Source organism: Sinocyclocheilus grahami, unplaced genomic scaffold, assembly GCF_001515645.1.
Source record: "Sinocyclocheilus grahami isolate Dianchi unplaced genomic scaffold, SAMN03320097.WGS_v1.1 scaffold646.1, whole genome shotgun sequence".
NCBI classification, from domain to species: domain Eukaryota; kingdom Metazoa; phylum Chordata; class Actinopteri; order Cypriniformes; family Cyprinidae; genus Sinocyclocheilus; species Sinocyclocheilus grahami.
Window position 1 is genome coordinate 1568055 of NW_015505825.1, and position 14029 is coordinate 1582083.

The 14029-nt window shown below is 36.2% G+C and overlaps 1 protein-coding gene across 1 annotated transcript in view; it reads right to left on the reverse strand.

Annotated features, from left to right (window-relative positions):
- LOC107558497 (adenylyltransferase and sulfurtransferase MOCS3) overlaps positions 1-13556 on the reverse strand; it is a 17110-nt gene extending 3554 nt beyond the window's left edge. The window contains exons 1-12 of the mRNA XM_016242154.1: positions 13315-13556; positions 12372-12504; positions 12167-12259; positions 9683-9803; positions 9529-9603; positions 9311-9428; positions 7601-7709; positions 6618-6680; positions 6349-6512; positions 2428-2475; positions 2090-2186; positions 768-875 (exon numbers count right to left, since the gene is read on the reverse strand). Of these exons, the coding sequence (XP_016097640.1) occupies positions 768-875; positions 2090-2186; positions 2428-2475; positions 6349-6512; positions 6618-6680; positions 7601-7709; positions 9311-9428; positions 9529-9603; positions 9683-9803; positions 12167-12259; positions 12372-12504; positions 13315-13407 (1222 nt within the window). The 5' untranslated portion in view covers positions 13408-13556. The remainder of the gene's footprint in view (positions 1-767; positions 876-2089; positions 2187-2427; positions 2476-6348; positions 6513-6617; positions 6681-7600; positions 7710-9310; positions 9429-9528; positions 9604-9682; positions 9804-12166; positions 12260-12371; positions 12505-13314) is intronic.
- Between the last annotated feature and the right edge of the window lie 473 nt (positions 13557-14029).

A 14029-nucleotide genomic window follows, 5' to 3' on the forward strand; every position in this document is an offset into this window, starting at 1 on the left:
AATTAGCCTATTTTCAAAAATAGTGGAGTGTTCCTTTAAAGGGATAGTTCACCCAAAAATGAAAATGTGATGTTTATCTGCTTACCCCCAGGGCATCCAAGATGTAGGTGACTTTGTTTCTTTAGTAGAACACAAACGAAGATTTTTAAGTCAAACCGTTGCAGTCTGTCAGTCTTATAATGCAAGTGGATGGGAATCACGGCTTTGAGAGTCAAAAAACATACACAAACAAAACCCTTCGGCTCGTGAAGATACATTAATGTGTAAAGACACGAAACGATCAGTCTGTGCAAGAAACTGAACAGTATTTATATAGTTTTTTACCTCTGATTCACCGCAATGTCCGAACGGTCCTGAGCGCGTCGTCGACAGCCGGCGCATGACGCGTCTTCTTCTTCTTGCTTTACGGCGGATCGCAGACTTATAAATGCATTACCGCCACCTATCTCTCAAGTGGACCATTGAGACTCCTAATTAAGATTGTAGATAGAGTGCCAATGGTCCATTTGAGAGATAGGTGGCTGTAATGCATTTATAAGTCTGCGATCCACCGTAAAGCAAGAAGAAGAAGAAGAATATGACTGACAGACTGCAACGGCTTGACTTAAAAATCTTCATTTGTGTTCTACTAAAGAAACAAAGTCACCTACATCTTGGATGCCCTGTGGGGTAAGCAATAAACATTAAATTTTCATTTTTGGGTGAACTATCCCTTTAAACACTGATCACAAAAAATGTCATGTAACAAAAATGAAGTTGGTTCTTACCTGGGACTTGAGATTTGATGTTCATCTGCTGTTTAATGTCACTAACTGTATCTTTTATAAGTGTGAGGTGCTCAGCCTTCTTATTCTCTAAACTAGAAAGTGGAATGTCTGTCATGCAATGTAAGAAAATTCACAGAAGGAATTCACTTGATTTGTACATGGGTTGTCAAAACTGCTTTCAGGCGGTTTCTCTCACACAAAAAGTAATTCATTTTATAATTATTTTATTTATATTTACAATTATATTACATTTTAGGGTCATATGAAATCTATTTTATTTTTTATTCCATTTTAATCATTTAAATTAATTAATAATCAAAAAGCATGTCTAATGAAATTATGTTCATAAACCTTTAATAACTTAATTTTTGGTTTGTTTGTTTTAGAAATTCTGTGTTGTCTGTTTTCTGGATTTCTGATTTAATACAAGTGCATTATCAGTAACGGTTTAATATTTTAAAATGTAATACATTTATTTATTTAAAATGTATTAGTATATGCAGAAATTGACATGAACTTCTATTTATAAATAATAAAATTAGCATTGTTCATTGTTAGTTCATGATACCTAATGCATTACTTAATGCTAACAAGTCGTATTGTAAAATTCTTAATTTAATTCATTAATTTGGCTAATGTTTTGTGGTTTGAGAGTAATGACTGAGAAGTAGTTTAACCAATAGCATACAGGCATTGTACATAATCGACCAATCGTGGTGTGGGATCTACAGAGAACAGCACAGCAATACAATATAACGTGTGAGGAGGACTGTAGAGAGCATATCAATATCACAGCAAAGCCAAATCCTGGACATTTTCCAAAAAAGAGGACCAGGTCACTACAATGGGTGATAATTTCACTGTCAATTAGTTAAGTTTGTGGGCTGTAGCACAAAGAGCCTGTGTAGGAAAACACATTAGTATAGCAACAGAGAAACAAATGCAATAGTCTAATATTGACAAAACTGTGTCTAAAATGTAACACATTTGTTTACTTTTTCTTTACTTAACTGTTCTATAACATCAGTATCTCATTTGCAATCGTGCCAATATTTGGGAAATACAGCACTACTGCTCGTGTTATAGTGCTAAACTATATCATATGATATAAAACTCTTACAGGAGCATTGTTGCCCTCGCATCTTGAAATAGGCTACATCATTTTTTCATACTTAATCGAACCAAATTAACGTGTTAAATCAGCTAATTATGAACATACAATTCCGTAGTGCACTGGTAGTAGTAGAGTTCATCTTATGTATATTGTAATATCGCAGATATCTAATACTAAACTGTTAAAGGGAGATCATGGGAAAGGATACTGATTGAGATCGGCAGATGGCAAATGTCCACCTCTACTTTGGGTCGAACGTCAAGGAGCAGATGAGGGGTTGAGCTGTCTAAAATGCCTTTATACTCCTGCAATGAAAGACACATATAGATGTAACATTTGAGGAAGGAAACTACACAGAAGTGCAAGGTGACAGATCAGATCTGCTTTATATAATGAGCAGCTGTACATTTCCACAATGCTCAGTAATTAACTGGCTAACATAGAGCGGTTCTGCTAAAGATATAATCTAAATTACCAAATGGAAATTTAAACAGCCCATATTACATTCCCCTGCCTGCCCAGAATTATGACAAATTACTGTAGCACCTGAACAGAGACTCTCTGTTCTTTGGTTAGAAGATTCAGTCGTCGACACTGGAAATGAAATGAAGCAGAAACAAGAGAGAATAGATCAGCACTGTTTTTCATTACACAACGTTTAAACCAAAACCACCACACATAAATGCTGATGTAGCACTTTTTGAAGGCCTTGTGTGATTAGGTGCCCATCTTATAGACTGTGCTTCAAACTCGTTTTTGTTTTTTTGAGTTGATTTTTAACTTAATGGTGTTTGTCGTGGCTGCTATGCGAACGCAAGGAGTTTTCTTTTTTTCTAAGTTTAAGAATACTTACACCACCATTCAACATTTTGGGATCAGTAAGATTTTTTAAGTGTTTATGAAAGCAGTCACAACAAGGCTGCACTGATTTGATCAAAAATAATCCAAATCAATAATATTGTGATTTTAAAATACCTAAAATATGTTTATTTTATATTATTTATACTATAATTGATGTAATTTAAGCATTTACTTAAAAAATACTTTATAAAATTAACAATTTAATAAAATGAAATTTATAATACTCGCACGCTACCATTCAAAGCAGTTTGGGATCAGTAAAATTTCAGAATAAGGTTCACCAAGAATGTTTACCAAGGCTATATTTACTTGATCAAAAATACACTGTGAAATATTTTTACAATTTAAACTAACGTTTCTACTGTAACATACTTGAAATAATAATATAAGTTGTAATATAAAATGTATTATTGTAATTTATCAACGTTTAAACCAAAACCACCACACATAAATGCTGATGTAGCACTTTTTGAAGGCCTTGTGTGATTAGGTGCCCATCTTATAGACTGTGCTTCAAACTCGTTTTTGTTTTTTTGAGTTGATTTTTAACTTAATGGTGTTTGTCGTGGCTGCTATGCGAACGCAAGGAGTTTTCTTTTTTTCTAAGTTTAAGAATACTTACACCACCATTCAACATTTTGGGATCAGTAAGATTTTTTAAGTGTTTATGAAAGCAGTCACAACAAGGCTGCACTGATTTGATCAAAAATAATCCAAATCAATAATATTGTGATTTTAAAATACCTAAAATATGTTTATTTTATATTATTTATACTATAATTGATGTAATTTAAGCATTTACTTAAAAAATACTTTATAAAATTAACAATTTAATAAAATGAAATTTATAATACTCGCACGCTACCATTCAAAGCAGTTTGGGATCAGTAAAATTTCAGAATAAGGTTCACCAAGAATGTTTACCAAGGCTATATTTACTTGATCAAAAATACACTGTGAAATATTTTTACAATTTAAACTAACGTTTCTACTGTAACATACTTGAAATAATAATATAAGTTGTAATATAAAATGTATTATTGTAATTTATTAAAATTATTAATAATAGTGATTTTACTATTATTATTATTGTATTTTTAATCAGGCATTCTGCATGTTTTATGAAGGTAATTTTAAGACTTTTAAAGACCTTTTTAAGACCAATTAAAGAAAATGTAAGGAATAAATTAAATGAACACAACATGCCAATATGTTCTCTAAGTGTACATGTTAAACAAGAACACAATATTGAGTTGTATTTGTAATTTAAAAAAAAAAAATTTAAATAGCTGAACTAGAATATGGAAATCATTTTTACTGTATCTTCTGATTACACTGCAAAAAAAACATTCTTCCTATAGTATTTTTGTCTTGTTGACATAAATGGCATATGATAATAAGTCTCGTTTTTTTATCAACATTAAGTGAATTTATTTTCTGAAAATTCTAGTTTTTTTAAACCGCTGACAGATATTTGTTCTTGCTTTAAGCATAAACTCACTTAATTTTGTTTCAAAAAAAAAAAAAAAAAAGAATTATTTTTCTTTTTATTCCCATTGAATGATGCCTAGATATTTGTACTGGAAAACAGGACTAAAATACTGACAGAGATGCAACTGCAGTGCACGCAACATTTAATGTAACTATAAATTTAAGACTTTCTGCTCCAATTTAATACTTTTAAGACCTGTTTATTGCATTCATTTGAAATAGAAACCTTTTGTAACATTAGAAATGGTTTTTGTCATTTTGATCTATTTAATGCATCCTTGGTTAATAAAAGCATTAAAAAAAAAAAAAAAAACTAATGATCCCAAACCTTTGATCAGTACAGAAGGTTTAGAGGTTTGTTCCAGTCCAGTATGAGCAATTGTAATGGCAATGCTTGCTTTAACAAGCACCACTAAGACTCATAGCTGGAAATTTCAACATAGTTCTAAAAAGCTCAATGTGTTGCGTGTGCCATTAAATTAATAAATGCATGTTTTTCAAAGCTTAAGAGTAGCATGTAGTCACAATGAAATTAATGATCTCTACTCAACACACACTCTTCATAATAACTGTCTCACAGTGACGCCTTGTGGATATTTGACCACATCGACACACACAGGCATGAATATAGGAAGTGGGAGTTTTCCTCTTCCTCAGACCTTATCCGTCGCAGCGGAGCCACAGAACTGCTCATAGTCCTGGAGCTCAGTCACCGTGGGCGTCTCTCCACACACCGCACACTCAGCCTGCTTGGACCGCAGCCGTATGGACCGGAAACGCCCCTCCTGACCATCAAATATCAACAGCTGCTTCTCAAATGAGGCTGAACTGACCAGTTAAGGAGTTATTTCATTATGTTATGCCTACAGTAATAGATAAAAGCCATAATTGTTTCAGTGTAGGGTGTCATTAAGAGCAGAAAGGATACATTCTTGACCGGACGCAATTTTTAGAACTTCCAATGCTTGAAGGCAACCCATTATTCCAGGCACTGCACAATATCAAAACAATGCACACACCCTGCCACATTAACTTAGAATTACTGAATCATTACAGAAGAAGAATTCATAGTCACTTTTTTTAAGTCAGAAATAACTTCTGAACAGTTCTTCAAGGTAAGATCTGCAGCAAAAATGGAAATATCAGTTCTGTCAGGACCACTATCGTCAAAGATGATGACAATTAGCATAGTTTGGATTGGCGGTATGGTTCTGTTCTGGGCAAGAACTCCCTGCGCATCCATGCAGCTTAGCATGGATGAGAGCAGGGAGAGCAGCGATAACCCCCCAGGGTAAACAGAACAGAACTATCATAAATGTATTGCAGATATTGTTAAAGTTCAATAATTTTATGTACACATTTTAGAATTAGTCTGATTCAAAGGAGAATCAGAAGGCTGAATCCTGACTGACAGAGGAGGAGCTGGGGATGGAGAAGGGTAATTAGCTATTGAGCAATGCGAAAACTGCTGATAATACTGAGGGACCTTATATATGAATACTTAGATAGGTGTTGTATTCCCATAGGTAGATGAGGATCAGCTGAAAGTCAGCTAATGCGAGCTTGACTAACATGACCTGCCAGAACTAACGCTACGCTTGATTGATTTCAATATAGGAACAGTATTGAAACTGAAGTTAAGCGAAGGTTTCAGGCTTTAGTTTTGTGTAAATGACACTCAAAATACACCCATACAAAATTTAGTGTGGAATTAAATGCAAGAAAGAAGAACAACATTCTAACAATGCACTTCAAAAAAAAAAAAAAAACTAATGATCCCAAACCTTTGATCAGTACAGAAGGTTTAGAGGTTTGTTCCAGTCCAGTATGAGCAATTGTAATGGCAATGCTTGTTTTAACAAGCACCACTAAGACTCATAGCTGGAAATTTCAACATAGTTCTAAAAAGCTCAATGTGTTGCGTGTGCCATTAAATTAATAAATGCATGTTTTTCAAAGCTTAAGAGTAGCATGTAGTCACAATGAAATTAATGATCTCTACTCAACACACACTCTTCATAATAACTGTCTCACAGTGACGCCTTGTGGATATTTGACCACATCGACACACACAGGCATGAATATAGGAAGTGGGAGTTTTCCTCTTCCTCAGACCTTATCCGTCGCAGCGGAGCCACAGAACTGCTCATAGTCCTGGAGCTCAGTCACCGTGGGCGTCTCTCCACACACCGCACACTCAGCCTGCTTGGACCGCAGCCGTATGGACCGGAAACGCCCCTCCTGACCATCAAATATCAACAGCTGCTTCTCAAATGAGGCTGAACTGACCAGTTAAGGAGTTATTTCATTATGTTATGCCTACAGTAATAGATAAAAGCCATAATTGTTTCAGTGTAGGGTGTCATTAAGAGCAGAAAGGATACATTCTTGACCGGACGCAATTTTTAGAACTTCCAATGCTTGAAGGCAACCCATTATTCCAGGCACTGCACAATATCAAAACAATGCACACACCCTGCCACATTAACTTAGAATTACTGAATCATTACAGAAGAAGAATTCATAGTCACTTTTTTTAAGTCAGAAATAACTTCTGAACAGTTCTTCAAGGTAAGATCTGCAGCAAAAATGGAAATATCAGTTCTGTCAGGACCACTATCGTCAAAGATGATGACAATTAGCATAGTTTGGATTGGCGGTATGGTTCTGTTCTGGGCAAGAACTCCCTGCGCATCCATGCAGCTTAGCATGGATGAGAGCAGGGAGAGCAGCGATAACCCCCCAGGGTAAACAGAACAGAACTATCATAAATGTATTGCAGATATTGTTAAAGTTCAATAATTTTATGTACACATTTTAGAATTAGTCTGATTCAAAGGAGAATCAGAAGGCTGAATCCTGACTGACAGAGGAGGAGCTGGGGATGGAGAAGGGTAATTAGCTATTGAGCAATGCGAAAACTGCTGATAATACTGAGGGACCTTATATATGAATACTTAGATAGGTGTTGTATTCCCATAGGTAGATGAGGATCAGCTGAAAGTCAGCTAATGCGAGCTTGACTAACATGACCTGCCAGAACTAACGCTACGCTTGATTGATTTCAATATAGGAACAGTATTGAAACTGAAGTTAAGCGAAGGTTTCAGGCTTTAGTTTTGTGTAAATGACACTCAAAATACACCCATACAAAATTTAGTGTGGAATTAAATGCAAGAAAGAAGAACAACATTCTAACAATGCACTTCAATTTCAAATTTCATTCCTAAATTTCCTTAATTTAACAAAGGTTGAATGGATTCTGTCTGAACTTATTAAGTACAACTGTGGAGACGAGAATGAAGAGGAAGAAGCAGCAAGCTCTGACACTACTGAGTGTAATCACATCAAGCAGAGGAGAACTGACCCACTCCCAGAACTCCTCCATCAGAGCAGTTAGTGACGGTCTCAGCAGGAGGTGGTGTGGGGTACAAACACCTGTAACACGGCCCTCCTCTACAGTTGTACACTGTGAGCTAATATCTACCTCACTATGTGGGAAGATTTGCATAACGCCACCCAAATGTTCACGCAAAGAAAGGAGGATTAACTTTTATTCTTGCTGTAGTATTGTTGCTGCCGCCATGTCATGAAGACGCTGTGTGTTTCGTTGTGAAAGCGAAACTACTTTGTTTGGTCTTCCAAAAGAGGACGATATCCGCTTCGTCATGCCTAGAGCTGATCTGTGCTGGTCGCTGAGGGAATACATCAACTTTCACTGTGGACGAATCTTAAATGTTTAGCGGAATCCAGCCCGGGGTCCGTCACATGTGGTTGCCGCTCATTCATCGGATCAGCTGGGCGCGCCGTTCTTGACCCCGCCGCCTCAGCTCACGCTAAGACAGGGCTTCCGCTCACTCTAGCCCGGCCTCAGCTCACGCTAAGCCGGGGCCTCTGCTCACGCTAAGCAGGGGCCTCAGCTCACTCTAGCCCGGCCTCAGCGCACGCTAAGCCGGGGCTTCCGCTCACGCTAAGCCACTGTGTTTTTCATTGTGAAAGCAAAACTACTTTGTTTGGTCTTCCAAAAGAGGACACGACTACAAATCAGTGGTTAAGTTGTATTTACAACACTGTTCCAGAACAGTTTAACCCAAATATCCAGATGTGTGCAGCGCATTTTATGAACTTATTTTGACTGTTTACTGATCCTGGGAGAGTAACGTTAGACTAAAATGCCAATGCAACACAACGTGTAAAAAGACAGTATAAGTCATTATAATCAGTAATTATGTCCCCACTGGATGCAACAAATGCCTCGTTTATAATGGGTTTGTAATGTTTTTGTCTCATCGCTCCGGCCGGACACGGCATCACAGTATGTGAGGGGCGTAACATTTCCGTCTCACGCTTGAGGTATTCGGCCAATCACAACACACTGGATAGCTGGCCAATCACAGCACACCTCGCTTTTTCAGACCGATGAGCTTTGTAAAAATCGACGCGTTTCACAAAGGCGGGGCATAGAGGAGAAACAATAATGTACAGTATGTGGAAAATAATGTGTTTTTTTTACTTTAAACCGCATAAACATTTCATTACACCAAATACACAAAATAATGTTCTTTTTAGCAGCATCATATGACCCCTTTAATCAAACTATATAATCAAATATCAAAAGAAGTGTCATTTATTGCAATAAAGATAGCACAAGAACACTTGTTTATCCAAAACAAAAGTTAGATTTCAAATTATGACAAAAAATTCTGTTCAAGAAGAAAAACAAGTACTTTTACACTTGATGCTTGTGAAAATCAGTAATCTGTAGATCACGTGAGGTTAATCTGCAAAAACACCTGTAAACTTGAACTGACTTTCCTCTGCACAACACGCATAACTATATTTTGAAAAATGTTTGGATGTTATTTTTCACAGGAGAAAAAAAAGGTTTGGAACACCTCGAGGGTGAGTAAATGATGACAGAATTGAGATTTTGGGCTGAACTGTCCCTTTAAAAGAATGTCTAAGAGTATCCAAATGGTTGGGAGCCTCTGTAAATGAAAAACTTTAAATATCAACACAGAGCACACTGGCTGCTGGTTTGATTCAGATATAAAAAATAAAATAAAAAACACCTCACCTGTCCTTCCATTCGTAAAGCACTCGCTGACACTAAAGGCTTGCCGGTCAGAACACAGGCATCATTCACAAGGTAGCGTGTAGGAACGTTGTCTGAACAGTCTGCCACAATGTCATACATGAGGATGCAAAGTCAAGGTGACAAATAGGTTTTGCAGTGTAGAGGACTTTCGAAAGTTCAAGATTAACCTATGAGTAGCAATTAGTGAGAGTGGATACTGTTGAATGAGTGGTATGGCATTCTCTCGGGAGAGCTGGAGGTGATATGGAACACACTGAACTGTGGAGTTCAACCTGGAAGAGATCACAACCAGTCATCCTCTCATTTGTTCACTTCTCTTTATTGGGATTTTGTGAGCGAGTAAGATAGTACCTGCTGATGGCCTGGGCGGCAGACAGGGCTTTAGGCTGACCTTGAGTCAGTTCTGTATGAAGCACCTGTCTGTGCAGGTTACTCAGCTCCACCACATCATAGTCCAACAGACCCAAACGTCCTGAAAACACACACTACATTAATATTTACACAGTTACAGCTGTGGCATGTATTTGCATGAGGCCCTGAGAATGAGATATAACAAAGTTTTCACGGCACCCATTATGAATAGCAGATTCAGCCTCTTCTACTTTAGCATTTAGACTGGTAACTATGGTTTTGAATGTATTTATTAAGTTAGTATGTAAATGCAAATTTAATATATATATATATATTACTACTCTTTATTAGATGCATATGTTATAAACTACCATTCAAAGGTTTGGAATTAGTAATGTTTCTGAAATAAGTCTCTTCTGCTCACCAGAGGCTACATTTATTCAATCAAAAATACAATAAAAACAGTAATATCATGAAATTACGATTTAAAATACCTGTTTTGTATTTGAATATATTTTAAAATGTATTCTTATTATTATCAACGCTGAAAACATTTTTGCTGCTTAATCATTTTGTGGAAACTGTGATCCTTTTTTTTCAGGATTCTTTGATGAACTGAAAGTTAAAATGAACAGCATTTAGTTGAAATAGAAAAGTATTTCCTGTCCCTTCTGAATCAATTTTATTCTTTGGTGAATATATATATATATATTAGTGCTGTCAAACGATTAATCGCGATTAATCGCATCCAAAAGAAAAGTTTTTGTTTACATAATACGTATGTGTGTGTAGTGTATATTTATTATGTACATACAAATACACACACATATAATATAAATTATATAAATATTTATTATGTATATATAAATACACACACATGCATGTATATATTTTAGAAAAATGTTAAGTTTATATATTATATAATATAAATTATATGAATATAAATATATACATGTAAATACATGTAAATATTTTAAAAAATATATACTGTATGTGTGTATTTATATCTAATAAATATAAACAGTACACATGCATATATTATGTAAACAAAAACTTTTATTTTGGATGCGATTAATCGCGATTAATCGTTTGAACTCGTTATCAGTATAAAAGACATCTGTCCACAACCTCAAACAGTCACACTCCAAACTCCACTATGGCCAAGACCAAAGAGCTGTCAAAGGACACCAGAAACAAAATTGTAGACCTGCACCAGGCTGGGAAGACTGAATCTGCAATAGGTAAGCAGCTTGGTGTGAAGAAATCAACTGTGGGAGCAATTATTAGAAAATGGAAGACATACAAGACCACTTATAATCTCCCTCGATCTGGGGCTCCATGCAAGATCTCACCCCGTGGGGTCAAAATTATCACAAGAACTGTGAGCAAAAATCCCAGAACCACACGGGGGGACCTAGTGAATGACCTGCAGAGAGCTGGGACCAAAGTAACAAAGGCTACCATCAGTAACACACTGCGCTGCCAGGGACTCAAATCCTGCAGTGCCAGATGTGTCCCCCTGCTTAAGCCAGTACATGTCCAGGCCTGTCTGAAGTTTGCTAGAGAGCATTTGGATGATCCAGAAGAGGATTGGGAGAATGTCATATGGTCAGATGAAACCAAAATATAACTTTTTGGTAAAAACTCAACTTGTCGTGTTTGGAGGAGAAAGAATGCTGAGTTGCATCCAAAGAACACCATACCTACTGTGCAGCATGGGGGTGGAAACATCATGCTTTGGGGCTGTTTTTCTGCAAAGGGACCAGGACGACTGATCTGTGTAAACGAAAGAATGAATGGGGCCATGTATCGTGAGATTTTGAGTGAAAACCTCCTTCCATCAGCAAGGGCATTGAAGATGAAATGTGGCTGGGTCTTTCAGCATGACAATGATCCCAAACACACCGCCCGGGCAATGAAGGAGTGGCTTCGTAAGAAGCATTTCAAGGTCCTGGAGTGGCCTAGCCAGTCTCCAGATCTCAACCCCATAGAAAATCTTTGGAGGGAGTTGAAAATCCGTGTTGCCCAGCGACAGCCCCAAAACATTGCTGCTCTAGAGGAGATCTGCATGGAGGATTGGGCCAAAATACCAGCAACAGTGTGTGACAACCTTGTGAAGACTTACAGAAAACGTTTGACCTCTGTCATTGCCACCAAAGGGTATATAACAAAGTATTGAGATTAAATTTTGTTATTGACCAAATACTTGTTTTCCACCATAATTTGCAAATAAATTCTTTAAAAATCCTACAATGTGATTTTCTGGATTTTTTTTCTCATTTTGTCTCTCATAGTTGAGGTATACCTATGATGAAAATTACAGGCCTCTCTCATCTTTTTAAGTGGGAGAACTTGCACAATTGGTGGCTGACTAAATACTTTTTTTCCCCACTGTGTGTGTATATATATATATACTTACACATACAGATAAATTCATATATTGAACAGCACTTTGTACATATGAAACAGACACGGTCACTTTACCTACTCCAGCTGCAGCGAGATACTGTGCAACAGGACAACCTAAACCTCCACATCCCACGACCAGAACAGATATATTACTTATGGCAACCTGACCTGCAGAGAAAAGAACATAGTTTATTTACAATGCATTCGGAAAGGAAAAGAAAAGGGGGAAAAAAGAGTGAAAAGATTCATAATTACTGTTAAATCCAAATCATTTTTTAACCTTTAACACCCAGTTCTGGCAGGAGAAGCTGTCTGCTATATCTCATGATGTCATTATTGTTCAGCGTTGTGTTTGATTTCAGCGGTGAAAGATTGATAACTTTCTCCTGTAACTCTGTTAATACTGAGTTTCCCTGGGGGAGGTAAAAAAAACACATGTTCAGCTTTCAGACAAGAAATGCTCTGTTCTGGCAAGGGATCCTATATACAGTATTTAACCATAATCATCCACTGAATATCATTCCATGACACAGATACCCTTCCATTATGAAAAGATGATTCTGTCAGACATATAAGGTATGTTGCCATTATTTGTTTTTAAATGTAATATATTCCAATATATGGTATGAATTCAGAAAGGTGACTGTAACAGGGCTGGAGTTGACAATCTTTACATTTAAGGTCAAGAAACTACAGTGTAGGATTTATTTCAGATATTTCTACAAACGTGTACTTTTTTTATTATAAATGGTTTACTATATAATCATTATAACAGGTTTAACGTTGAAAAATCATTCGCTCAGTCTTTTAAAAATATATATTAATCAGCCTAAACCTTACAAAAAGAGAGAGCTAAAGATATTTATTTATTTGTGTGTTTGTTTGTTCATTCATTTCTTCTTTAGATTTATTTTTATAAACTAGCGTTAAATGCATTTGCTAAAAAAAATTAAAAGAGAAGTTAGAAACTCAGAGCTGGGGACAGACCAAAAACAACATTCTCATGAAGAAAGTTACTGTTTTGTTTGCCTTTAGAAAATAAAATGATGCGTACATTTGCGGGAAGTTTTCATTTTCTCTTCATACAATAACACATAATAGCTGGCAATCAAATACTACTAGTTAAAATTATTAAATACCATAATGCTTAAGAAACACACAAAGGTACATCTGTTTTTTTTACACAGAATTTGCACAGAGTGAATACAATAACGATTGCAGACCTTCTCCAATTGAACAAGTTTCTTCTTCAAAGCTACAATCTCTCTCTCTTTTTCCAACAGCTGTGTTTTCAAACTTAAAACTGTGTCATCCATCACGAAAAAATCACCTCGACGCCAAATTATTATTAACAAGCAGTTATTGTGACTGGCAGTTGTGAGTATAACGTCTAAAAGAACACCACAAACAGAACTAGAAATCTCCCTGCAGAAGACTTCCGGGTTTGCACGCGTGTTGCGACCACGTGTAGCGCACATACCACGTGATTAAAACAAGGAGCGTTCGACTTCATGCGGCGCCGCGCAAACCGATCGGCGGCTGACTTGACTTGAATGCCGGTTAGAAATTTTGTCCGAACATTAAAACATTAAAAGCTTTTACTTTCTGTAGTCGCAATGTTATATTGAGTCACGTTTATCATGAAAGCATATCCTCCTGAGAACCAGAAATACAAAGCTTTGTGAATTTAGTATTTTTTCATGTCATTACATTGTTTAGAGCATAAGAAAAAAATGTTAAAATGACATTTTTGAAAAATTATATTTTATTCACAAGTTATGCTATGTCCTCTGTAGAGGACACCAGGACTCCGTTTTTCTAAAAATAAAATGACAAGAGTAGACATGAAAAGGCAAAAACAATGAGATTTTTTTTTTTTAAATCACCAATCAGTTTTTAGGTTTCAGGATTTTTTTTATAACTAACTTTGTTTAAGGA